General features: G+C 41.8%; 1 protein-coding gene across 4 annotated transcripts in view; it reads left to right on the forward strand.

Annotated features, from left to right (window-relative positions):
* The window catches only part of LOC134342973 (cingulin-like), a 133,102-nt gene that overhangs the window by 40,178 nt on the left and 67,766 nt on the right, over positions 1–25,158 (forward strand). For 2 of the 4 annotated variants that reach the window (XM_063041723.1, XM_063041724.1), the window contains exons 2-5: positions 6,818–8,214; positions 18,025–18,122; positions 19,413–19,482; positions 23,110–23,211. In XM_063041723.1, coding sequence (XP_062897793.1) covers positions 6,850–8,214; positions 18,025–18,122; positions 19,413–19,482; positions 23,110–23,211 — 1,635 coding nt within the window. In that variant the 5' untranslated portion in view covers positions 6,818–6,849. Of the gene's footprint in view, positions 1–6,696; positions 6,717–6,817; positions 8,215–18,024; positions 18,123–19,412; positions 19,483–23,109; positions 23,212–25,158 lie in introns of those variants that run through there. The other 2 variants (XM_063041725.1, XM_063041726.1) reach the window with 2 other exon arrangements.

A 25,158-nucleotide genomic window follows, 5' to 3' on the forward strand; every position in this document is an offset into this window, starting at 1 on the left:
GGAAGCCAGATTGTTGGGTGTATTTAAGGTAAAGATTGATATGTTCTTGGTTGGATGTGGCATCAAAGGTTATGGGGAGAAGACCGGGGAATGGAGTTGAGGAAGAGAAAAAAGGATCAGCCATGATTGAATGGCAGAGCCGACTCGATGGGCCAAATGACCCAATTCTGCTCCTTTATCTTATGATCTTGTATCTTCAGCCTACGTTGTGAAATTTGTTAAGTATGTGGCAGCAATACAATGTGATACTTGATAATTATAGAAAAAATCTGAATTACAGTAAGTGTGTATATATGTGTTAAACTAAGATAAATAGTTCAAAAGCAAATTTTAAAAAAGTAGTGAGGGAGTGTTCATGGGTTCAATATCCATTTAGAAATCGGTTGGCTAGAGTAAAAGAAGCTGTTCCTGAATCGTTGAGTGTGTGCCTTCAGGCTTCTGTACCTCCCTTCCTGATGGTAACAGTGAGAAGAAGGCACGTGCTGGGTGGTGGTGGTCCTTGATGTTGGAAACTGCTTGAGTCACTGCTCCTTGAAGTCTTGGATGTTACAGAGGCTAGTACCCATAACGGAACCGACTAATATTACAACTTTCTGCAGCTTACTTTGATCCTGTGCAGTAGCCCCCCCATATCAGCCCATGATGCAGCCAGTCAGAATGCCCTCCACAGTAAAAGTGTAAAAACTTTGAGTGTTTTTGCTGACAAACCAAATTTCCTCAAACTCCTGATGAAGCATAACTGCATCTATATGTTGGGACCAGGTTAGATATAGACACCCAAGAACTTGAAATGGCTCACTCTTTCCACTTCTGGTCCATCTGAGTTTGTGTAAGTGAACACTTTGCATCTAGTGATCATAATACGATTAGTTTCAAGGTAATTGTGGTAAAGGATAGGTCTGATGCTTGAGTTGAGATTTTAAATTGAAGAAAGACCTATTTTGATGGTATCAAAAAGGATCTGACAAAGGACGTGTCAGGTTGTTTTCTAGCAAAGGTGTACTTGGTGTATTCAAAAGTGAAATTTTGAGGGTGCAAAGTTTGTATGTTTTTGTCAGAATAAAAGGCAAGGATAACAGGTTTAGGAAACCTTGGTTTTTCTAAATGTTGAGGCTGTAGTTAATGAAAAAATGGAGGTATAGGCAGGTAGGAACAAATGATGTAGTTAAGTATAAGAAATGCAAGAGAACACTTAAGAAGGAAATTGGGAGGGCTATAGGGAAATGGCTTCTACTTCTATTATGAGCAAAAGGATAGCAATAGACAAAATTAGTCTTCCGGAAGATCAGAATGGTAATCAGTGCGTGGAGCCAAAGGAGATGGGCAGGGAGATCTTAAATGAATTTTTTGTATCTGTACTTCTGGGAAATGAACACAGGGGGAGTCCATAGATTTGAGGCAATGCAGCAGCGAAATAATGGCCCTACACAGATTAGAGGATGAAGTGTTTACTGTCTTAAGGCAAATCAGGGCAGACAAATCATCAGGGCCTGACAAGGTGTTCTCATGAACCCTGTGGGAGGCTAATGCAGAAACTACAGGGGTCGTAGCAAAGATATTTAAAACATCCTTAGCCACGGGTGAGTGCCAGAGTTAACATTGTTCAGTTATTTAAGAAAGGCTCTAAGAATAAGCCAGGGAATTATAGGCTCGTGAACCTGACGTTGGTAGTGTGGAAAGTTATTGAAAGGTATTCTAAGGGATCGGATATATGAGTATTTGGATAGACATGGACTGATTAAGGATAGTCAGCAATGCTCCGTTCTTGGTAAGTCGTGTCTAACCAATCTTTGAGCTTTTAGAGTAAGTTAACAGGAAAGTTGATGAAGACAAGGCAATGGATATTGTCTGCATGGACTTTAGCAAGGCCTTTGACAAGGTCCTGCATGGGAGGTTGGTCAAGAAGGTTCAGTTGCTCGCCTTTCAAGATGAGGTAGTAAGTTGGATTAGACACTGACTTTGTGGTAGTAGATGGTTGCCTGTGTGACTGGCGCCTGTGACTAGTGGTGTGCTTTACGGATTGGTGCTGTGTCAGTTGGTGATTATCATCCAGATCATTGATATAGATGACAATGTGGTAAACTGAATCAGCAGATTTGCAGAAGACATCAAGATTGGTGTAGTGGATAGCGAGGAAGGCTATCAAAGCTTGAAGCGGGATCTGGACAAGCTGGAAAAATGGCAGATGGGATTTAATGCAGACATTTGTGAGATGTTACACTTTGGGAGAACTAACCCAACCAGGTAGAACAGAGGGATCTGGGAATGAAGATCCGTGATTCTTTGAAAGTGGTGTCACAGGTAGGTAGGGTCATAAAGAAAGTTTTTGGCACATTGGCCTTCATAAGTCATTGTATGAGTGCAGGAGTTGGTATGTTTTGTTGAAATTATACAAGATGTTGGTGAGGCTTAATTTGGAGTATTGTGTGCAGCTTTGGTCACCTTCCTACAGGAAAGGTGTAAGTAGATTGAAAGAGTACAGAGAAAATTTGCAAGGATGTTGCTGGAACTTGACGACATGAGTTATAGGGAAAAGTTGAATAGGTTAGGACTTCATTCTCTAGAGTGTAGTAGATTGAGGAGCGATTTAATAGAGGTATACAAAATTATGAAGGGTATAAATAGGGTAAATGCAGGCAGTTTTTCCCCCACTGAAGTTGGGTGAAACTACAACTAGAGGTCATGGGTTAAGGCTGGAAGGTGAAATGTTTAAGAGCAACATGGAGGGGGATCTTCACTCAGGTGGTGAGTGTGTGGAGGGAGCTGTCAGCACAAGTGCTGGATACAGGGTTGATTTCAACATCTAAGAGAAATTTGGATAGGTACATGGATGGGAAGGGTATGGAGGGCTGTGGTCTGGGTTCAGGTCAATGGGATTAGGCAGATCAATGTTGCAGTACGGATTAGATGGGTCAAAGGGCCTGTTGCTGTGCTGTCGTGTTCCATGACTGTGTAATAATAACATAGCATATTATAGCAATACTTTTATCATTCTTTCCTGTACACAAGAACAAGTTTTGTGTACATCCCCAATTCCCCCATGTTACTTTAAACTTATCATTTAATACAACTGCCTGTCTAATTATTTAAGTTGTTGTATGGTCTCTCTTAATAGGACAATTTTCAGTTCTTGTACATCAGGTACAAGATTCTCATCTAGTCCGCTGTTGAACCTCCTTTGTAACCTTGAACGTGAATTTCTAAATGGAGTATGGGTCAGTGATACAACAATTGAATTTATCAATAGGAGCATTTGGGAATTCAGAATTATGTAGTCTAGAGTGGCATTTCTGAATGGTGTTGAGACAGGATGAACCTGGAAGTAAAAAGGGCATTTAATTCCAGTTTTTTGCTCTAGTCATGTGTTTGATCTGTAGTCTATCTCTATATATCTGCTTCCTTAATATGCCCCCAAAAACTCAATATTTTTGAGTAACAAAAGCCTATTAATTTCTGATTTTATATTGGCACGGCAATGTTTGTAGAAAGTTTCCAAATTTTTGCTAGTTTCCAAATTCACTCTGAAGGAAAAACAAAAATGCAAATACTGAAATCTGAAACAAGATCAAAACTACTGGAAAAACTCAGTCAGTCATGCAGCATGTGTGCAAAGAGAAACCAATTTTGGGTGAAGGTCCGGTATCCTTCAGAACTCCAGAAAGAACCAGGTCTAATTTTAAGACTCTGCCTCCTGAGTCTTGGATTGCCTCAACAGCCAGGGGGTAATACATGGCTGCTTCTGCATTGCAAAACTAACTGGATCTCACGAGAGTTATGATAAATGTTCTTTTTAAACCTTTTCTATTTAAAATTCACCCCTAAAATTTCACGGGAGAATTGAGATAAATTAATTAATTTCCCAGTTGTTTTAAGTTGAAATAAAAACTGATCTTGATGTGATCATTATTTTTCAATGTGGCAACAGTTTGATTAAAAATGATTGCTTGCAAGTACAAATAAAACATTTTAAGTAATAATTGTGAATACTAAATTAGATTTTCAGCCATATTACTTTAATTTTGGTGGAGGTCCCAAATGCTAATAATGTTTAAGGGATTGAGTTTTACCAGCATATGCTAATTCTATCTTGAACTTGCCTCCCCCCACTCCCCCTATGAGACTGGAAAGAGGGGTTTCCTTCCAACTGGAATTGGTCTTTAATCTAAAACTGAGGGGTTAGTCTCCAACCCACTGGCAGATTATGGCTGTGTTTTCAGTAACAATACGGCCATGTTTTTAGCATAAATTTGCATTAAGATTTTGTCCTAAAATAAACTATATCTTTCCCCCAGAGTATCTGATAAATCTGACCACATTGTCATTGTTCTTTATAGTCACAGCAGCTGTGTTGTGCCTATGTAAAGAGTTTCCTATCTTTTTGTTGCAAAGTAACTAATGTATGTCTACAACTGCTCTGTCACTAAAAACATTTCCTTATCATCTATATACCTATAAACTGCTGTCTTTTACCTCTTTCAATTTATTCCTCCTCAAAAACTTTGCTACTTTTGTTTTAGATTTTTTTAACAGCCTTTCAGCTACCTCTAATTTTTTGGTTAGAATATTTTGTATTCTGTTGTATTTTATATTATTCAAACACAAATATAGTGCAACACTTTACAGCATCAGTGGTCACCGATCCAGGTTCAATTCTCGCTGCTGTCTGTAAGGAAATTGTACTTTTTCCCCGTAGCTGCGTGGATTTCCTCCTACCTTCCAAAGGATGTATGGGTGAGTAGGTTGTGGGCATGCTATGTTGGTGCGGTAGTGTGATAACACTTGTGGGCTGCCCCCAGTGCATCCTTGGAATGTGTTGGTTGTTGACACAAAGTAAAGCATATCTGTATGCTTTCAATAACTGTATGATTCAAAATACATGTGACAATAATGCTGATCTTTAAATAAAAGGCAAAATGCCTAAATGAGGGAAAGCATGCAATTTGACCTATATGAGAGGCCAAGATTCCCAAAGTCAAAAGGTACGGTATATTTTAAATGGGGTTGAACTTTACACTCTCAGTTGGAGATGCATCCAATGTGGACTTCTCTCTATCTGAAGGCACTAACAGAGAATTTGATGCCCAGGCTTCCGGGGTTGGGAACCCATGAGTTTTAGTATTTAGCCATCCTTCTTAGTAACCCACATCTGTAGAAAAATTACTGGTTAAAACTTTGCCTGGAAAATTTTGTGATAATATACCTGTGAGATAAACATTTCTGGTGCTTACTGTGGAAGTATATTTAAAGATAAAACTCAAGTCTTGGATTATAAATGCAAGAATAAAATACTGCAGATGCTGAAAATCTGAAATAAAACAATGCTAGAAGTACTCGCAACACACATCAAAGTTGCTGGTGAACGCAGCAGGCCAGGCAGCATCTCTAGGAAGAGGTACAGTCGACGTTTCGGGCCGAGACCCTTCGTCCTGACAAAGGGTCTAGGCCCGAAACGTCGACTGTACCTCTTCCTGGAGATGCTGCCTGGCCTGCTGCATTCACCAGCAACTTTGATGTGTGTTGCTTGAATTTCCAGCATCTGCAGAATTCCTCGTGTTTACGCTAGAAGTACTCAGTAGTTCAGTCTGTCTGTGGTGAAGTAAGCTTCCTAGCTAAAGAAATGGATACGTACGCAGAGTTGACACAAAAAGAGCTCATCTTCATTTTGGTCTTGAATTAATATGAGAATGAATTTGGACAAAATCATGCAACACACACAAAAAATGCTGGTGAACGCAGCAGGCCAGGCAGCATCTATAGGAAGAGGTACAGTCGACATTTCGGGCCGAGACTCTTTGTCAGGACTAACTGAAAGATAGTTTCAGTTACTGTATGTTCTGTGTGTGACTGTATGTACTGTGTTTTGCACCTTGGCCCCAGAGGAACAATACTTAGTTTAACTGTATACATTGGTATGATTGACAATAAACTTGAACTCAAGTTTAATGGCAACTCAATTTGAGTTTAAGAGCAGAAAAGCAGCTGTTTTTTAAAATATAGTTGTTATAAAGTGCATTCTTCTGGAATTGTTTGAAGCACAGATGTGGAGTTGGTTTCGTTGCAACACAGCAACAACTTGCTATTCTTTAACTGCACCAAGAGATTATTTACTCAGAAGTGACCACTTGAGAGATCATTTGGAGAGTGACTATCATTAATTTCTGCTAATTAGACAGTACCTTCATGACTAGAGGAATGACAGAGATAGTTATATTTTTAACAATGATGACATTTGAATGTAAGGTTTATGCAGAACGGTGCCAGAAAGCAAAATGTCAATGTCAGTCAACATAAGAAACTGAAATTAGAAATGGAGATATGAGTGAAGTACTGTGCAAGAGAAGGGTTTTCCCCTCTTATCTTTGATCATAAAAGGATGACCTTGCATTTACCTTTTACATTTTCATCTGCTTTAATTCTGCCCTTTTTATTTTTGCTAATCCACTGTTGGAATTCATTTAGAAGCCCAGAGAGATAACATGCACTGATATGTGCCTTTTATCCTTTAGCTTTCTGTCGGTTGTGGTCAGATGCTCTGTGCCTTTAATTGCCTGCCCACATTCCAAACATCAGAGGTACAAAATATGTAATGTGGTATCTTGTTCCTGCATTTTAAAGCAAGTTAATGATTAATTGCTGAGTTACTGCACCAAGCTGAAGTTTCTGTTTGTCACCAATGACCTACATTGAAGTATTCTGCTGGCTTGTTAAAAGTGGATGTAATGAAAATATTAAGAAATACTTGGAATTCTGTGTCTTGATTGACTTGACTGTTTTCATTAAGTTCTCCATGTCATTAACTATTTTCGCTTTGTTTCAGGAGCTGAGAGTCTGATCCTTAAAAGGCAGAAAATGGATGGCCATGTTGAGCAAAACCCAGTGGACAAACAGGCACCGGTGGATTACGGAGTCCAAATACGATTCATAGATGACCTCAAGGGCACCAACAAAGTCAAGAAACCCAAGAAGAACTTGGCCAAATCAGGATCCTATGGTGTTGTGGTGAGAGTCCAGGGGATTTCTGGACAGCCGTTTGTGGTATTGAATAACAGTGATGGTGCGCCTTCTGCGCCTGGGGCATCAAGCAGAATGGATTATGCCAGAGGTGGCATCCATGAAGGGAGCAGCGATGCTCGACCTGGCACACAGATGCAGAGAACAGCACACTCAAAAGCAAGTCAGTTTGAAGTGCCCGAAAACCCATATGGGGGCACCATCTCAGTGCAGCCACAATCTCACAGTGGCTCCCAGTGTACTAGCTCTGATGAGGAGACTGGATCCAAATGTTACGCAAATGTTTATGATTCAAAAATATATGTGCAAAATAACACAAACACCCTTCCATACACACACGATGAAGGTCACCTGTCCTTGCCACGTCGGAGGCCTATGCACCAGGAAGAGCAGCTGAGAAAGTTTCATTCTCAAGGATCATTGCTCATTTCAGATGGAGTAGAGCTTTCCAGAGAAATTGGCCCAAACTACCAGTTTTTGCCTGAAGAAAGGCCAGGTTTTAGGATCCCAAGCCCTGCTGCTTCAGCTGATGGTGAGAGATCTGTTAGCAATTGGAAAGGAAAACATCATGACAACTTGGATCATAAGCACCTGGAGAAACCATGGACTAATACCGTATCTAATTCCACAAATATACCAAAGCCACTGGCCAAAGCTTCCTCTGTTACTGATATTTCATTGAAGTCCAATGATGTCATTGAGATAGACACCAAGCCTCTCTCTTCTGTGGATACGCTAATTAGTAAATTTGATAGAAAAGGAGGGCAACAGAGAGGAAGAACAGCGCGGCGTAACAGGATTTCCCCTGAAGACCGCAAGCGATCACAAAGCCTTGATAGAGAGCTATACCCCTCCAGGGAAATTGAGACTAACAGTCGGCCTGAGACCAGCTACCAAAAGCCTTTTCGATCCAGTGACATGATGGATATTGGTAAAGACATCGAACCTGCCAGTATCTTTGAGGTAAAGTCGTCAGTGGTTTCTAGGGAGTCTTCCTCTCCCATCCAATTTGCACTGCAATATTCTTGTACAAATAAAGGATACACCACAGGATTTCAGGACAAACTTGACAAGGAATCAGGGAACCATCCTTCTTTCAGTTCAGCCAGCCTCCCCAGGAAATGGAACCAAAACCAAATGGAAATGGAACCCAGAGTGGAGAAGAATCCAAAGGCTGCCATCTTTGCTGAACAAGATGTAGAGGTAAGGAAATTTACAAGAAATAGTTTACATTCTATTTATAATACTTTGAAAAATCACAGACTCACTACGATATGGTTCAAAGTTAATTTAAAAGATTCCTCACCGCCTTTTGATTTGGCCAACAACAGTGATGTCATCAGCAAATTTAAATATGGCAAAATTAGTCACGTAGCTATACTTGAGTAACACACACACAAAAGTTGCTGGTGAACACAGCAGGCCAGGCAGCATCTCTAGGAAGAGGTGCAGTCGACGTTTCAGGCCGAGACCCTTCGTCAGGACTAACTGAAGGAAGAGTGAGTAAGGGATTTGAAAGTTGGAGAGGGAGGGGGAGATCCAAAATGATAGGAGAAGACAGGAGGGGGAGGGATGGAGCCAAGAGCTGGACAGGTGATAGGCAAAAGGGATACGAGAGGATCATGGGACAGGAGGTCCGGGAAGAAAGACAAGGAGGGGGGGGACCCAGAGGATGGGCAAGGGGTATATTCAGAGGGACAGAGGGAGAAAAAGGAGAGTGAGACAAAGAATGGGTGTATAAAAATAAGTAACAGATGGGGTACAAGGGGGAGGTGGGGCATTAGCGGAAGTTAGAGAAGTCGATGTTCATGCCATCAGGTTGGAGGCTACCCAGACGGAATATAAGGTGTTGTTCCTCCAACCTGAGTGTGGCTTCATTTTTATAGTAGAGGAGGCCGTGGATAGACATGTCAGAATGGGAATGGGATGTGGAATTAAAATGTGTGGCCACTGGGAGATCCTGCTTTCTCTGGCGGACAGAGCGTAGGTGTTCAGCAAAGCGGTCTCCCAGTCTGCGTCGGGTCTCGCCAATAATATAAAAGGCCACATCGGGAGCACTGGACGCCGTATATCACCCCAGCCAACTCACAGGTGAAGTGTTGCCTCACCTGGAAGGACTGTTTGGGGCCCTGAATGGTGGTAAGGGAGGAAGTGTAAGAGCATGTGTAGCACTTGTTCCACTTACACGGGTAAGTGCCAGGAGGGAGCCCCAGACAATCCTTCCAGGTGAGGCAACACTTCACCTGTGAGTTGGCTCCCTCCTGTTACTTCCTGTACCCCATCTGTTACTTATTTTTATACACCCATTCTTTGTTTCACTCTCCTTTTTCTCCCTCTGTCCCTCTGAATATACCCCTTGCCCATCCTCTGGGTCCCCCCCCCTTGTCTTTCTTCCCGGACCTCCTGTCCCATGATCCTCTCGTATCCCTTTTGCCTATCACCTGTCCAACTCTTGGCTCCATCCCTCCCCCTCCTGTCTTCTCCTATCATTTTGGATCTCCCCCTCCCCCTCCAACTTTCAAATCCCTTACTCACTCTTCCTTCAGTTAGTCCTGACGAAGGGTCTTGGCCTGAAACGTCGACTGCACCTCTTCCTAGAGATGCTGCCTGGCCTGCTACGTTCACCAGCAACTTTTATGTGTGTTGCTTGAATTTCCAGCATCTGCAAAATTCCTGTTGTTTGCTATACTTGAGTCATAAGTATAAAGCAAAGAGAGCAGGGGGCTAAGCACACAGCCTTGTGTTGCACATGTGCTGTTTGTGATTGTGGAGGAGATGTTACCAACTGGAGTCTGCAACTGAAGAAATTGAGGATCTAGTTTCACAAGGAGGTATCAAGGGCCAAGTCTTAGAACTTATTGATTTGTTTTGAGGGGATAATAGTGTTGAATGCTGAGCTGTAGTCAATGAAGAGCATTCTGATGTACTCATCTTCATTGTCCGGATGTCCTAGAGTTGAGTGGAGAGCATCTGCTATTGGTCTGTTGTTATGGTAGGCAAATAGAAGTGAATCCAAGTTATTCCTCAGGCAGAAGTTGATGTACGTGACCAACCTCCTCAAAGCACTTTTCACAGTGGATATACATGCTACTGGAAATAGATATTAAGGCAGGTTACCATGTTAGTCACTGGAGGCATTGTTAGGTTTAACAATGCATCCAGTGAAAGTTGACATTGCTGCTGAGTTCAGTGATTGTTTACGTACAGTACCTGACTGTTCTAATGAAGTTGAAAGTACATATATTATCAAAGTATGTATACAATATACAACCTTGAGATTCGTCTCCTTGCAGGCAGCCACAAAACACAGAGACCCAATAGAACCCATTTTAAACAAAGAAGACTGCCAAACGCCCAAAGATAGATAAAAAAGCATTGAGCAATGAACAAAAGCAAGCAAACGACTGAAGTTCACCAAAGTGAGTCCACAGCTGTGAATCACTGAGTCCATGACTACAGCTGATTCAGTAGCCCAATAGCTTCAGGCCACAACCTCAGTTCAACTAGACATGAGTAAACCTCGCAGAGCAGCAAGCTGAATTGAATTGACCTGTCCCTCACCTCTGGCCCTGACACTCTGACCTTCTCAATCTGCCCCTGCACTTAAATCATTCAAACCTCAAGTTGCTCCTTGCTCTCGGGCCCAGGCCCCACTGCCTTAATTCGCTCCACACCCGACCTTTCCAATTTGGCCTGGTGCTTAAATCAATCAAACTTCAGGTCGTGAAGTGACAAAATATTTAGTTGTCCATGCTGGGGTAAAAGTCTGAGTCGCTGATTTTTCACAAACATGCATTCTATCTTAAATGCATGCCTTATTCTCACTTGCATTTTACTCCTCCTGAGGTGTCTTGTGCTTTGTGTTCCACTGAGCCTGTATTTAAGTTGGCCCTTTCATTTATTGGAAAACTGTGCTTTCTTGTAGCTTCATCTTGGCTTGTTTTACTATAGAACAGTTGGGAGAGTACAAGTTCCCCTATTGGAGAGCAAATTATAGACTGCAAGGTTCCACACTTAGCAGTAAGGTGATATGATCATAAGATGATGAACATCCCTGCCATGCTTTCTTCTCATCTCTGCCATCAGGAAAGAGGTATAGGAACTTTAGGTCTCACACCACCAGGTTCAGGAACAGTTATTACCCCTCAACCATCAAGCTCTTGAACCTAAGGGAATAAATTCACTCACGCCAACACTACTGATTCTACGCAACACTCACAACACGCTGGAGGAACTCAGCAGGTCGGGCAGCATCCGTGGAAACGATGAGTCGACGGTTCGGGCTGGAACCTTTCATCAGGTTCCGACCCGGAACGTTGACTCATCGTTTCCACGGATGCTGCCCGACCTGCTGAGTTCCTCCAGCGTGTTGTGAGTGTTGCTTTGATCCCAGCATCTGCAGATTATTTTGTGTTTACTACTGATTCTACAACCTATGGACTCAAAGAGGATACTAAAAGCTTTTTCAAGTATATAAAGAACAAAAGACAGGTGAGAGTAGATATAGCACCAATAGAAAATGATGCTGGAGAAATTGTAATGGGAGATAAGGAGATGGCGGAGGAAGTGAACGAGTATTTTGCATCAGTCTTCTCTGAGGAAGACATCAGCAGTATACCGCACACTCAAGGGTGTGCGCAGTCACAATTACGACAGAGAAAGTACTCAGGAAGCTGAATAGTAAAGGTAGATAAATATAAAGGTAGATAAATCTTAAAGGTAGATAAATCTCCTGGACCAGATGGAATGCACGCTCGTGTTCTGAAGGAAGTAGCTGTGGAGATTGCGGAGGCATTAGCAATGACCTTCCAAAAGTCGATAGATTCTGGCATGGTTCCGCAGGACTGGAAGATTGCAAATGTCACTCCACTACTTAAGGAGGGGGCAAGGAAGCAAATAGGAAATTATAGACCTGGTAGCTTGATATCCGTGGTTGGGAAGTTGTTGGAGTCGATTGTCAAGGATGAGGTTAGAGTACTTGGAGGCATATGACAAGATAAGCAGAACTCAGCATGGTTTCCTTAAAGGAAATTCCTGCTGACAAACCTATTACAATTTTTTGAGGAAATTACAAGTAGGCTAGACAAAGGAGACGCAGTGGATGTTGTATATTTGGATTTTCAGAAGGCCTTTGACAAGGTGCCACACATGAGGCTGCTAAACAAGATGAGAGCCCATGGAATTACGGGAAAGTTACATACGTGGATAGAGCATTGTGGTTGGCTGCCGGTTACCAGTGGTGTTCCACAGGGGTCCGTGTTGGGGCCGCTCCTTTTTACATTGTACGTCAATGATTTGGATTATGGAATAGATGGCTTTGTGGCTAAGTTTTCTGATGATACAAAGATAGATGGAGGGGCCAGTAGTGCTGAGGAAAGAGAGAGTCTGCAGAGAGACTTGGATAGATTGGAAGAATGGGCAAAGAAGTGGCAAATGAAATACAATGTTGGAAAGTGTATGGTTATGCACTTTGGCAGAAGAAATAAATGGGCAGACTATTATTTAAATGGGGAAAGAATTCAAAGTTCTGAGATGCAATGGGACTTGGGAGCCCTCGTGCAGGATACCCTTAAGGTTAACCTCCAGGTTGAGTTGGTGGTGAAGAAGGTGAATGCAATGTTGGCATTCATTCTAAAGGAATAGAGTATAGGAGCAGGGATGTGATGTTGAGGCTCTATAAGGCGCTGGTAAGATCTCACTTGGAGTACTGTGGGCAGTTTTGGGCTCCTTATTTAAAAAAAGATGTGCTGACGTTGGAAAGGGTACAGAGAAGATTCACTAGAATGATTCCGGGAATGAGAGGGTTAACATATGAGGAACGTTTGTCTGCTCTTGGACTGTATTCCTTGGAGTTTAGAAGAATGAGGGGGGACCTCATAGAAACATTTCGAATGTTGAAAGGCATGGACAGAGTGGATGTGGCAAAGTTGTTTCCCATGATGGGGGAGTCTAGTACGAGAGGGCATGACTTAAGGATTGAAGGGCGCCCATTCAGAACAGAAATGTGAAGAAATTTTTTTAGCCAGAGGGTGATGAATCTATGGAATTTGTGGCCACGGGCGACAGTGGAGGCCAAGTCATTGGGTGTATTTAAGGCAGAGATTGATAGGTATCTGAGTAGCCAGGGCATCAAAGGTTATGGTGAGAAGGCAGGGGAGTGGGACTAAGTGGGAGAATGGATCAGCTCATGACAAAATGGCGGAGCAGACTCGATGGGCCGAATGGCTGACCTCTGCTCCTTTGTCTTATGGTCTTATGGACTCACTGCCAAGGACTCTTCAACTCATGTTTTCAATATTTATTGCTTATTTGTTATTAGTATTATTTTATTTCTTTATTTTGTATTTTTGTCTTTTGTGCGTTGGTTGCTTATCCGTCTTTGTATTTTTTTTCTTTGATTCTATTCTGTTTCTTTGTATTTGCTGAAATACAATACCCACAAGAAAATGAATCTCGGGGAAGAATATGGTGACATATATGTAGTTTGATATTTACTTTGAACCTTGAACTCTGGAGATCATATCTTTTTCCTGATACTGGTTCAAAATATTACAATGCAGTTGCTTGAAAGAACAGACGAAGACTTGTTTTAATACAAATCCACAACTTTTGGATATATGTATTGCTCTAGTATAGCACGAGAGGCTGAAGCTAGATTGTGTTGTCTTCCAACAGTAACATAGTGTCAGATTTGCAGCTGAGATTTGCTGAAGCTACGGTAAGATCGGCACCTTCTGAGCTATAACTAGTGAAGTATAAACTGTAATTTGGTTATAGTTCTCCGAAGTATTTATGGGTTTTAAACTATCAGTGTGCAGTTGTTATCAACTTCCCTGTCCAAAATAAGTTAATGTTTTACTCCCTATGTACTCTGTTTACCCAACTTCAACTCTCGGGTGTCGTTTAGAGGGAAATGTCTTGGTCAATTTAGAGCATTACAGCTTGTGGTGTTGGAGTTTGGAGTTCAATTCTGGCGCTGTCTGTAAGGAGTTTGTTCATTCTCCCTATGACTGCATGAGTTTCCTCTGGGTGTTCTGGTTTCCTCCCACAATCCACAGACATACCAGTTAGTAGATTAATTGGTCATTGTAAGTTGTCCTATTAATTAGGCTAGGGTTAAGTTGGTGGGTTGCTGGGCAGTATGGCTCGTTGAACCAAAAGGGCTTGTTTCGTGCTGTAGCTCTAAATAAAAATAAACTTTGCCCTTTCACACCCTGCTTTCATTGCATAGCTCCATTCCACATTCCAACAAAAGCCCAAAGTTTCAACTGCTGGCAGTCACGGAAATTACTCATTCAGAGCAACGTAGTGTTTGGAATTGGTCATGAACAATTTGTGGTTCTGAAGGAAGTAGGTGATACTTGATGGCCTGAGGCAAAGACCTCATGCTGAAGATGTATTAGACACAAGTTAAGCCAGGGTTAGAGCAACATGTACAATGCTGGAGGAACTTGGGGAATACCCACCTAACTATTTGGGCCAAGACCCTTCAGCAGGACTGAAAAGGAAGGGGCAGAAGCCAGAATAGGAAGGTGGAGGGGAGGGGAATGAGTACAAGCTGACAAGTGATGAGTGAGACCAGGTGAGGAGGAATATAGATGGGATGGAGGGGATGAAGTAAGAAACTAGAAAAGGGGATGAAGTGAGATAGGTGGAAGAGGTGAAGGGCTAGAGTACAGTTCAATCACTATTGTAATTGTATGAGAGTGTACCGAGGGGATTTATGAGGAATTTGCCAGGCTGGGAAATGTAAGCTACAAGGAAAGGTTGTTTACTTTGCAACAAAGCTGATTGAGGGAGATCCAATTGAGGTAAATAGTTACGAAAGTGAATAAAAAAAGGCACATCCTCAGGCCAAAAAGTTAATAATTGGAGCATGTGAATTCAGGTTAATTGGTGTAAGGGCCAGAAGTGGATTGAACATTATTCATTTCACTCAACGGGGGGAAGAAAGAGACACCCACACCCCTGGAGGTCAGGCAGCATCTATGCAGGGGAATAAATAGTTGGACCTTGGTGGAACATCTTCATCTGTAGAACCAACAGGTGAAAAATGGTATTAATCTAAATTCAAAGGAATCCAATTCTAAACACGAGATTCTGGAGATGCTAGAAATCCAGAGCAACACAGACAAAACACTGGAGGAACTCAGCAGGTCAGGCAGCATCTATGGAGATGAGTAAATAGTTGATGTTTTGGGCCAAGACCTTTTATCAGGACTAGGAAGGAAGGAGAGAAAAAGCCAGAATAAGGAGGGGAAGGAGTGCAAGCAAGAAGGTGGTAGGTAACGCCAGGTGGGTTGAAGGGAGGGGGATGAAGTAAGAAGCTGGGAGATGATGGGTAGAAAAGGTGAAGGGCTGGAGAACAAGGAATCTGATGGGAGAGGTGAGTTGAAAAGGGGGAGGAGGTGCACTGGGGGAGATTATAAGCTGGTGAGGAGAAGAGTGAGCCTGAGTGGGGAATTGCAGGAGGGAAGAGGGAGAGGGGGAAATCCTACCAGAAGTTGGAGAAATTGATGTTCATGCCACTAGGCTGGAGGCTACCCAGATGGAATATGAGGTGTTGCTCCTCATTGTCACAGTAAAGGAGGCCATAGGCTGTCATGTTGGAATTAAAATGGTTGACCATCGGGAAATTCTGCCTTTTGCGAATGGAGCTAATGCGCTCGAGAAAGCAATCCCCCAATCTATGTCTGGTCTCACTGACATAGAGGAGGATCGAGTTCTAGTTTGCATTGTCTCATTTTGTAATCTAATATTTAAAGTCTAGGCATGATTATAAATTTTGTGCTGCACTTCCTCCAGGCTATTCTGCTTCTCCTAAAGAAGATGCCCAGAACTGCTCATGGCACTCCATGAGTGGTCCAACTAAGGTTTTGTTTCATGGTGGCAAAACTTCTTCCTTGTATTCCAGTCATTGTGTAAGAGCAGGCTATTTCTGTGTCTGGTGTGGCATTAATTTAGTGTACCCCATCACGTGAAGGGCAACTCTTCATAAGTATGCACCTCCATCACCAGTCCTCCACCTCTGCTGGATCTTATAGCTTATGTATGTAATTGGTCAATTAATGGCTAACTAATACACTGTTTTTGAGATGATGGGATGAATTTGTCATTTTTTTCCAACTTAATTTTTCAGTGTTGTTTGAAATCCTAAGCAAAACACTACATTATGATGGTTATCTGTAAAATCCTCTTCTTCCATGTTCTTTTCTCACTACAATCATCAGAAAAGTGGTTCAGGAGCCTTGGGTCGCATGCCTCCAGGTTCAGGATCAGATATTACCCTACAATCATAAAACTTCTGAACCAATGTGGACATTTTCACTCACCACAACACTGAACTAATCATTGAGCACAACCTATGGACTCAATTTCAAGAGCTCTTCAACTCACGTTTCCAGTATTTATTAGAAATTTATTTATTATTTTTTAGTAAATAATACTAAAATACTAATAATACTAAAACACTAAATAACGCTGTCTGCCTTTTGCACTCTGGTCGTTTATCAGTCTTTGTAGCTTTTCAATTATTCTATAGTATTTCTTTGTTCTACTATGAAAGCCTGCAAGAAAATGAATCTAAGGGTAGTGTATGGTGACATATATGTACTTTAGTAATAAATTTACTTTGAAATTTGCAGTGTTCCCAGAAATATTGAAAACAGTACATTATCTACTCCATGTCCATTTGAGGATTGGGCCACATGTAAAATCCTGTGAGATTACTATAATTAGTCATTTAAAGTCAGAAACTAGGCCCTATATATCTGTACATTTTTCAGTACTTGCTACTTGACACACCTTTCTTATTCCCTTTTTCCTTCATAAAATTGTTCATACTATCCTTGTAGTTAGTAACATCCTCACTGCCTGACAATCTACTCCCCACCTTCTTCCTACCATCTGAAGTTCTCAAAGTGACTGACTGTTGCTGAGTTGCAAAGGCCTTCTGATCTGAAACTTTCTCATGTAGTGGACTATTGATAGGCTTCAACTGCAGATGGCATCAGAGCTGAACTGCTAGTTTCCTTGCACAGGTGCCCTTGGCTTTCAGCATGCGTGACTGTGTAAAGCGCACACAAAGAAACCCACCTTTCCAGAGTGGGTCTAGAGTGCAAGAATTCATTGGATTAGATATTATGAAATCAGTTAACCCAATAGACATTGGTAAATACTTTCTATTCCAGTTAACTGAATAACTGAAATGTATGCATCAATTGATGAAAGGACTTTTCTTTCTTGTATATTTTGCATAGATTTCGCTTACACTCCATTTATTTGATCCATGTTGTAATTAATATTTCAGAGAGAAAAGGCTTGTATCTATATAGCACCTTTCACAACTGTTGGATGCCTCTAAATCTTTATAGTCTGGATTGTGCTTCTGAAATTTCATCTTTTTTGTAGTATGAGAAATGTGGTGGCCATTTTGTGAGTAGCAGGCTTCCACACGCAGTAATCTGACGAGCAGATACTTGGTGTTCGGTGATGTTGATTGAAGAATAAATGTTGGCTAAGATATTCTTCTAACCGCTCTGAAGCAGGGCCATAGGATTTTTCACTTGGTTCAATACCCCATTTAAACTCCCCCACCCCCCGCCCCAGCTCCCTTACCATGCCTAGATTGTAGGCTTGGATTTTTGTCCTCGTGTCTCTGTGGTAAAACTTGAGCTCCAACCTCCTCACTCAAGGTAAGAGGTAGCATAATCTTCATCTGACTAGAGACGAAAGCAGCATTTGACTTTGCAATGGGATTCCATGTCCAAGTCCTCAATAAGGTTGAGAGAAAATTGATAACAGACTTTGACTTTACAATGAGATAATATATCTAAATCCTTGTTTCGTAAGAATGAGGCCTTGTGATTATAGAGAAAATTGATGGACAATATTTTGTATTTTTCTTTCTATTCATTGAACCGCAATCCTCAAAATCATATAGCAAGATATTTGTGGAAATGTGAATGCATGGCGTCTTGAATTATCTTTTAAAATTCTTATTTGTTTTTACAGTTAAAATGCACTCCTGACCTTTTGAAGGACCAGAAAGCACACTCACTTGCTAACGAGGAGCTTACAAAGCAGTTAATTTTCAGTCTACTAAAGGAAGGGTAAGTTCCCAATACCAAAAGTGTAAGGTTAGACACATCAAAAATTGAGCTGAGTAGTGGCCTTGAGGATTTGTGAAAGGGAAACACCCATGGTGTCTACACTCATGGGGCCGAAACTGGAGCTCGTCAATACAAGGCAGTCAACAGGAAAATTTAAGAAAAACGACATCTGTTTCGAACTCACTCCTATGGAGAGTGATTGGAGTTGATAGTATGAGTATTTTTATGGGGAAGTTGGATGAATACATGAAAGAAAAGTTGAGAGGGAATGTGGAAGGAGACTTAACTACAGCTTAAAAATGGGTTCGTTTCAAGGGTATGATCTGACCTTGTACATATATAATCCTATGTAAAGTAAATGTTTTGACTTCATTTTCCCTTCATCTCTATATAATGTTCTGAGCCTCAACAATTCCGTCATTCATGGCAATCCTATCCTTGCCCATTTTTTTCTCAAGTGAGTCTAAACTTCATCTCTGTACCCAGTGCAGTAAGTCAGCCCCCAGTTACAGAAACTGTCCAAGTTTTATTTCTATGGCAGTGAACAGCTGGTTTGCAGTCAATCACAAAGTTGAATATTGACCACTAAACTTGGCAAAGCTACTGGAGACCAAAGGCATCACAACCAGACACATTTTGCTCTTTGTAGATGCCAATGTCTGTACTTCCCACTTATCACATTACCTCATGTCTTTGAAGTAATTAATGCATTGTGTTCATTTTAACTTTTAATGGTCTAGGCAGTAGCCCAGTCTAATTTTCCAGCTGAAGCCTCAGCTCGCAATTTAGTGTGGTTGAGCATTAGGATTGTGTTTGATAGAACTTCCTTTGCACCTACCCACGAGTTCTGAATTTTTGCTGGATGATAATTCTCTGATCTAGTGACAGTGCACACAGGAATGTGGGGATACAAGTACACAATATACCAATGTCTGTAAGGAGTTTGTACAATCACCATGTGACCACGTGGGTTTCCAGCTGATGCCCTTGTTTCCTCCCACATTCCAAAGACGTTTGGATTAGGGTTAGTAAGTTGTGAGCATGCTATGTTGGCCCCAGCAGAATACTCACTTATTTGATTTGACACAAATAATGCATTTCACTGTATGTTTCGATGTACGTGTGACAAATAAAGCTAATCTTTAAATCTTTAATCTTTGTCTTTAATATCTTCCCATAAAATTGAAAAATTGAAAATCTTGTACACATCCCTTCTCCATTCAAGTTAAGTTTTTTAGTCGTGTTGCGTGTTTAAATTACTTTTCCTAACACTGTGATGTTCATTCCTAGGAGCATTGAGAGTGACAATTTCCTGAAGAAGAAAGCAAACCTTGTATTTGACAAACTCCAAGGCACCAAAGTAAGGGTGGTACTCGTTTAGTCTCTAAATTTTTTTCTTGAATTAAAGTTAATTTTATAATATTGAATGTTGGCCCTAATGATATCTCTCAATGAGATGGCTTCCACATAATAAAGATGTACAACTATGATGCATTTGTTCTTTCAAAAATATATAAGAAATTTCATAGAATGTATATCAGGCCCTTTGGCCCATTATGATGTGGGCTTTTCAAAGTTCAAAGTAAATTTATTATCAAAGTACACATGTTGCCATATACAATGCTGAGATTGGATTTCTTGTGAGCATGCTCAATAAATCCAGTGACCATAATAGATTCAATGAAAGACTGCACCAAATGTGGCGGACAACCAGTGTGGAAAAAGGCAACAAACTGAGCAAATTCAAAAGAAAAAATAATAAATAAATAAGCAATAAATATTGAAACATGAGGTGAAGAGTCCTTGAAAGTGAGTCCATGGGTTGTGTGAATAGTTCAGTAATGGGGCAAGTGAAGTTGACCCCTGAGGGGTAATAACCTCTCCTGAACCTGGTGGTGTGAGTCCTGAGACTCTTGTACCACCTTCCTGATCACAGCAGCGAGAAGAGTGAGTGATACAGGATGATGGTGGTCCTTGATGGATGCTGCTTTCCTGCAATAATACTCTGTGTAGATGTGCTTTACCCATGGTGGACAGGGCTCTCCTAAGATAAATCTAGCCTTTCCCTCCTACATAACCCTCCATTTTTCTATCATCTCATGTGCCGGTCTAAGTGTCTCTTAAATGTCCCTAATGTATCTGCCTCTCCTCCCACTGCTGGCAGGGCGTTCTACACACATGCGCATGCACACACACCTCTTTTGGCCCTGGACAGAGACCTCCAGCTGACCACTCAGTCTATTCCTCACATCATCTTGGACACCTCTGTAAGGTTTCCTCTCATCCTCCTCCTCTCCAAAAAGAAAAGCCCTAGCTCACTCAACCTTTCGACATAAGACATGCTGTCTAATCCAGGCTGCATCCTAGTAGGTCTCCTCTTCATCCTCTTCAAAGCAATACTTTGAAGCAGAGCAGGAAAGCTATCATGGTGTCTTAGCCATTATTTAATTCTCAGTGGATATCTCCAAGCTGTTTATTGCCACGTAATTCTGTGCAAACTGTCTACTCTAATTCCCATTCTGCAACAGGGAACTGTATTTCAAAACCTTTCAAGAGTGTTAATGCCACAACACAAAATGCTGGAGGAACTCAGCAGGCCAGGCAGCATTGATGAGAAAAAAAGTATAGTCGATGTTTTGGGCCGAAACACTTCGGCAGGACTGGAGGGGGGGAAAAACGCTGAGGAGTAGATTTAAAAGGTGGGGGGGGGGTGGGGAGAGAGAACCACCAAATGATAGGTGAAACCTGTAGGGGGAGGGATGAAGTAAAGAACTGGGAAGTTGATTGGTGAGGTGAAGAGAGAGGGAAAAGTTGATGGGAAATGGAGAAGGGAGTGGGCTTTGGGAGGCAATACCGCAAGTTTGAGGCTATCCAAGTGGAATTACAAGGTGTTCATCACGACACTGGAGGAGGCCATGAATGGACATATGGGAAGTGGAATTAAAATGGATGGCCACTGGGAGATCCCGCTTATTCTGGCTGATGCTCAGTAAAGCGGTCTCCCAATCTAAGTCGGGGCTCACCGGGAGCACTCAACACAGTAAATGATCCCAACAGACTCACAGATGAAGTGTCATTTCACCTAGAAGGACTGTTTAGGGTCCTGGATGGTAGTGCTGGAGGAGGTGTGTAGGGACAGACATAGCACTAGTTTTGCTTGCAAGGATAAGTGCCAGGAGGGAGATCAGTGGGGAGGGATGAATGGACAAGGGAGTCGCATAGGGAGCAATCCCTGTGGAAAGCAGAAAGTGGGGGGTGGGGTGGCAACAAGGGAGGGAAAGATGTGCTTAGTGGTGGGATCCCATTGGAGGTGGCAGAAGTTTTGGAGAATTATGTGCTGGATGCTGGGGCTGGTAGAGTGGTAGGTGAGGACAAGAGGAACCATATCCCTGGTAGGGTGGCGGGAGGATGGGGTAAGAGTAGATGTGCATGAAATGGAAGAGATGCGGTTGAGCTCAGCATCGATGGTAGAGGAAGGGAAGCCCCTTTGGAAAAAGAAGGACATCTCCTTTGTTCTAGAATGAAAAGCCTCATCCTGAGAGCAGATGTGGCAGAGATGGAGGAATTGAGAAAAGGGGATGGCGTTTTTACAAGTAGTAAGGTGGGATGAGGTGTAGTCTCCAACTTGATGGCATGAACATCGATTTCTCAAACTTCTGGTAATGCCCCTCAACCCCCTCATCAATACCCCATTTCCCATCCCCTTTTCCCTCTCTCATCTCATCTCCCAGCTTTTTTACTTCATCCCTCCCCCTCCAGGTTTCACCTATCATCTGGTGGTTCTCTCTCTCCTCCCCCCACCTTTAAAATCTACTCCTCAGCTTTTTTTCTCCAGTCTTGCCAAAGGGTTTTGGCCTGAAACGTTGACTGTACTTTTTTCCGTGGATGCTGCCTGGCCTGCTGGGTTCTTCCAGCATTTTGTGTATGTTGCTCAGGTTTCCAGCATCTGCAGACTTTCTCTTGTTTGTGTTAAGGCCACGGAAAGCTTTATGTAAATTTAAGTGTGTGTCCTTGGATTTGTGTTTAAATTTACTTTTCAGCTATTGATTTCAATGGATCTAATTTACTTGTAAACTTTTCTTGTCTATATCCTTAATAAGTTTCATGATTTTCCTTTGGATCTCAAAAATAATGAAACTCATTTGTTTTTTCATTTTTCTACAATATCTCCAAATTGTAGCTTTGTACATGATTCCCCATTGTAAAATAAATACATTAATTCTGAGTACATAATATCTATTTTTTTATTGAAATTGAGAATTATAAGAGAAATGTAATGGTGCAGCTGACAGTTAGAGCTGCTGCCTGATATCGTACCCCAGTTATTGACATTTTACACTTTTCCCTGTGACCAGATAGATGTCTTCTTAGTGCCACAAAGTAGTTTTACTAAATTACTGGCTTGCTGTTGTGTAAGTGGGTGGTAGATTTTTCAAGGAGTTGATGGGAATGTGGGCAGGATAGAATTCGATCAGTGTGCCTGATGGCTGTGTCGACTTGCTTGGCCAAAGGACTGTTTACATGTTGCGTGGCTCACTTTGAACAGGCTTGTGGACAGTTCACTATTTCTCTTCCTTTCATGCCATTAAGAATGAGCCCATAAAACACAGGAGCAAAATTAGGCCTTTTAAACTTGCTCCAGTATTCCATCATGACTGATTTTATTTTCCTGTCTTCTTTCCACACTCTTTGACACCCTGACTAATCAAGAACCTATCATCCTCTGCCATATATATATATATATATATATATATATATATATATATATATACACACACACACACACCCAATGAATTGAATTCCACAGATTCACTACCCTCTTGCTAAAAATCTTGCTTAGTTATTTTCTTCTACACAGTGCTGTAGTCATGTCAAGTTGAGACACCTTAAAGCATATAGCACCACCATGATACAGCTTTGAAAGATGACAGCTAATTTTCACCTAATTTTCTTGTTTTTTCTCTTCCCCCCCCCCCCCCACATTCAGTATGCAGAATTATCACCTGATCTTAGGGGTGTTGCTGCGCAGAAGAATGATTTAGAGAAAAAGGTCGTAGAATTGCAGCAAAATTTTGAAGAAGAATTAACAGTAAGCACTCTGTACTTCACAATCATGTGATTTGAGTTTTCATTGGGCATTGTGTATTTAGAAGGTGGGGGGGGGAGAGACTCACTGAAACCTATTGAATATTAAAAGTCCTAGATAGAGTGAATGTGGAAAGGATGTTTCCTACAGTGGGACATCTAGGACCAGAGGTCACAGCCTCGGAATACAAGGACATACCTTTTAGAAGAGAGATGAAGAGGAATTTAGTTAGCCAGAGGGTGGTGAATCTGTGGAATTCATTGCCCCAGTGGAGGCTATGTCATTGAGTATATTTAATGGAAGTTGATGGGTTGTTGATTAGTCAAAGGTTGCGGGGAGAAGGCAGGAGAATGGGGTTGAGAGGGATAAATCAGCCATGATGGAATGGCGGAGCAGACTCTCAGGGCCAAATGGCCTAATTCTGCTCCTATGTCTATGGTCTTGTGCTGCAAGAGTCCTGCATTATCTCAATTATCCTACACTGGCATCCACTTAGTGTTACCCTGCAGAGTTCTGATTTGTACAATGCTCTTGCTCCTGGACTCTGAGTAGTCGTCACAAGTAAATACCCCACCCTACTTTAAAAAAAATAATTCCAAAAGTCTTCGGTCTACATCCTTCTGTGTCTGGAACCTGGCAGGAAGTCCTGCCCACTGCTGGAATTCCAGCAGCACTGAACCAGTAATTTCATGGCTACATTATTTTGTGCCCAGGGAAACATGGCAATGTTAAAAAGTTGTCCGTGAGGACTGGTGCAGGGAGAGAGTGTTGCTTTTTGCTTGTAACTGGGTTCAGCAGTGTATCCTGGTCAGCCTGATGAATATGGGCCAATACTGGTTACTATCAGTGGCTGTTTTACGTGTTGCCCGAATCCCCCGGTCTCTCTCAGCACCTCTAACTCAATATAATAGAAGCCCTCTGTTTAGCTGCCCCATATCTCAGTGCTGATTGTTGTTCTTGTAGGCAGCTGTTGCCTTGGGTTAATCAGATTACCTTATCTGTTCTATTCTTCCGGGAAGTTCTTGGCACAACAGTAGGATGGGGAGGGTATCCTTTCAGATTCCTGGCATAGCAGTGCACTTGATAACATGTTCGTAATATAATGAGTTCTTCTGACACTAGCATGCACATTCGAAGAAAGCATCATTAGCCCTAAAGACACCAAAAGCCATATTATTCTAAACACCAGAGATTCTGTGGATGTTGGAAAACCAGAGCAACATGCACAAAATGCTGGAGGTACTCAGCAGGTCAGGCAGCATCTATGGAAAGGAGTGAACTACCGATGGTTTAGGCAAGAACCCTTCATCAGGACTATAGTAATTATATTAAATATTATTATAATTTATACTATAATATAAATCCTATTATAAGCTGTGGTGATTTATTAATGAGTGAAATTTTTATGTCATAGTCATACTTTATTAATCCCAGGGGGAAATCGTTACAGTTGCACCATGAATAATAAATAGTAATAAAACCATAAATAGTTAGATAGTAATATGTAAATTATGCCAGTAAATTATGAAATAAATCCAGGACCAGCCTATCGGCGCAGGGTGTCTGACCCTCCAAGGGAGGAGTTGTAAAGTTTGATGGCCACAGGCAGGAATGACTTCCTATGACGCTTTGTGCTGCATCTCGGAGGAATGAGTCTCTGGCTGAATGTACTCCTGTGCCCACCCAGTACATTATGTAGTGGATGGGAGACATTGTCCAAGATGGCATGCAACTTAGACAGCATCCTCTTTTCAGACACCACCGTGAGAGAGTCCAGTTCCATCCCCACAACATCACTGGCCTTACGAATGAGTTTGTTGATTCTGTTGGTGTCTGCTACCCTCAGCCTGCTGCCCCAGCACACAACAGCAAGCATGATAGCACTGGCCGCCACAGACTCGTAGAACATCCTCAGCATCGTCCGGCAGATGTTAAAGGACCTCAGTCTCC

Source organism: Mobula hypostoma, chromosome 2 (assembly GCF_963921235.1).
Source record: "Mobula hypostoma chromosome 2, sMobHyp1.1, whole genome shotgun sequence".
NCBI lineage: Eukaryota > Metazoa > Chordata > Chondrichthyes > Myliobatiformes > Myliobatidae > Mobula > Mobula hypostoma.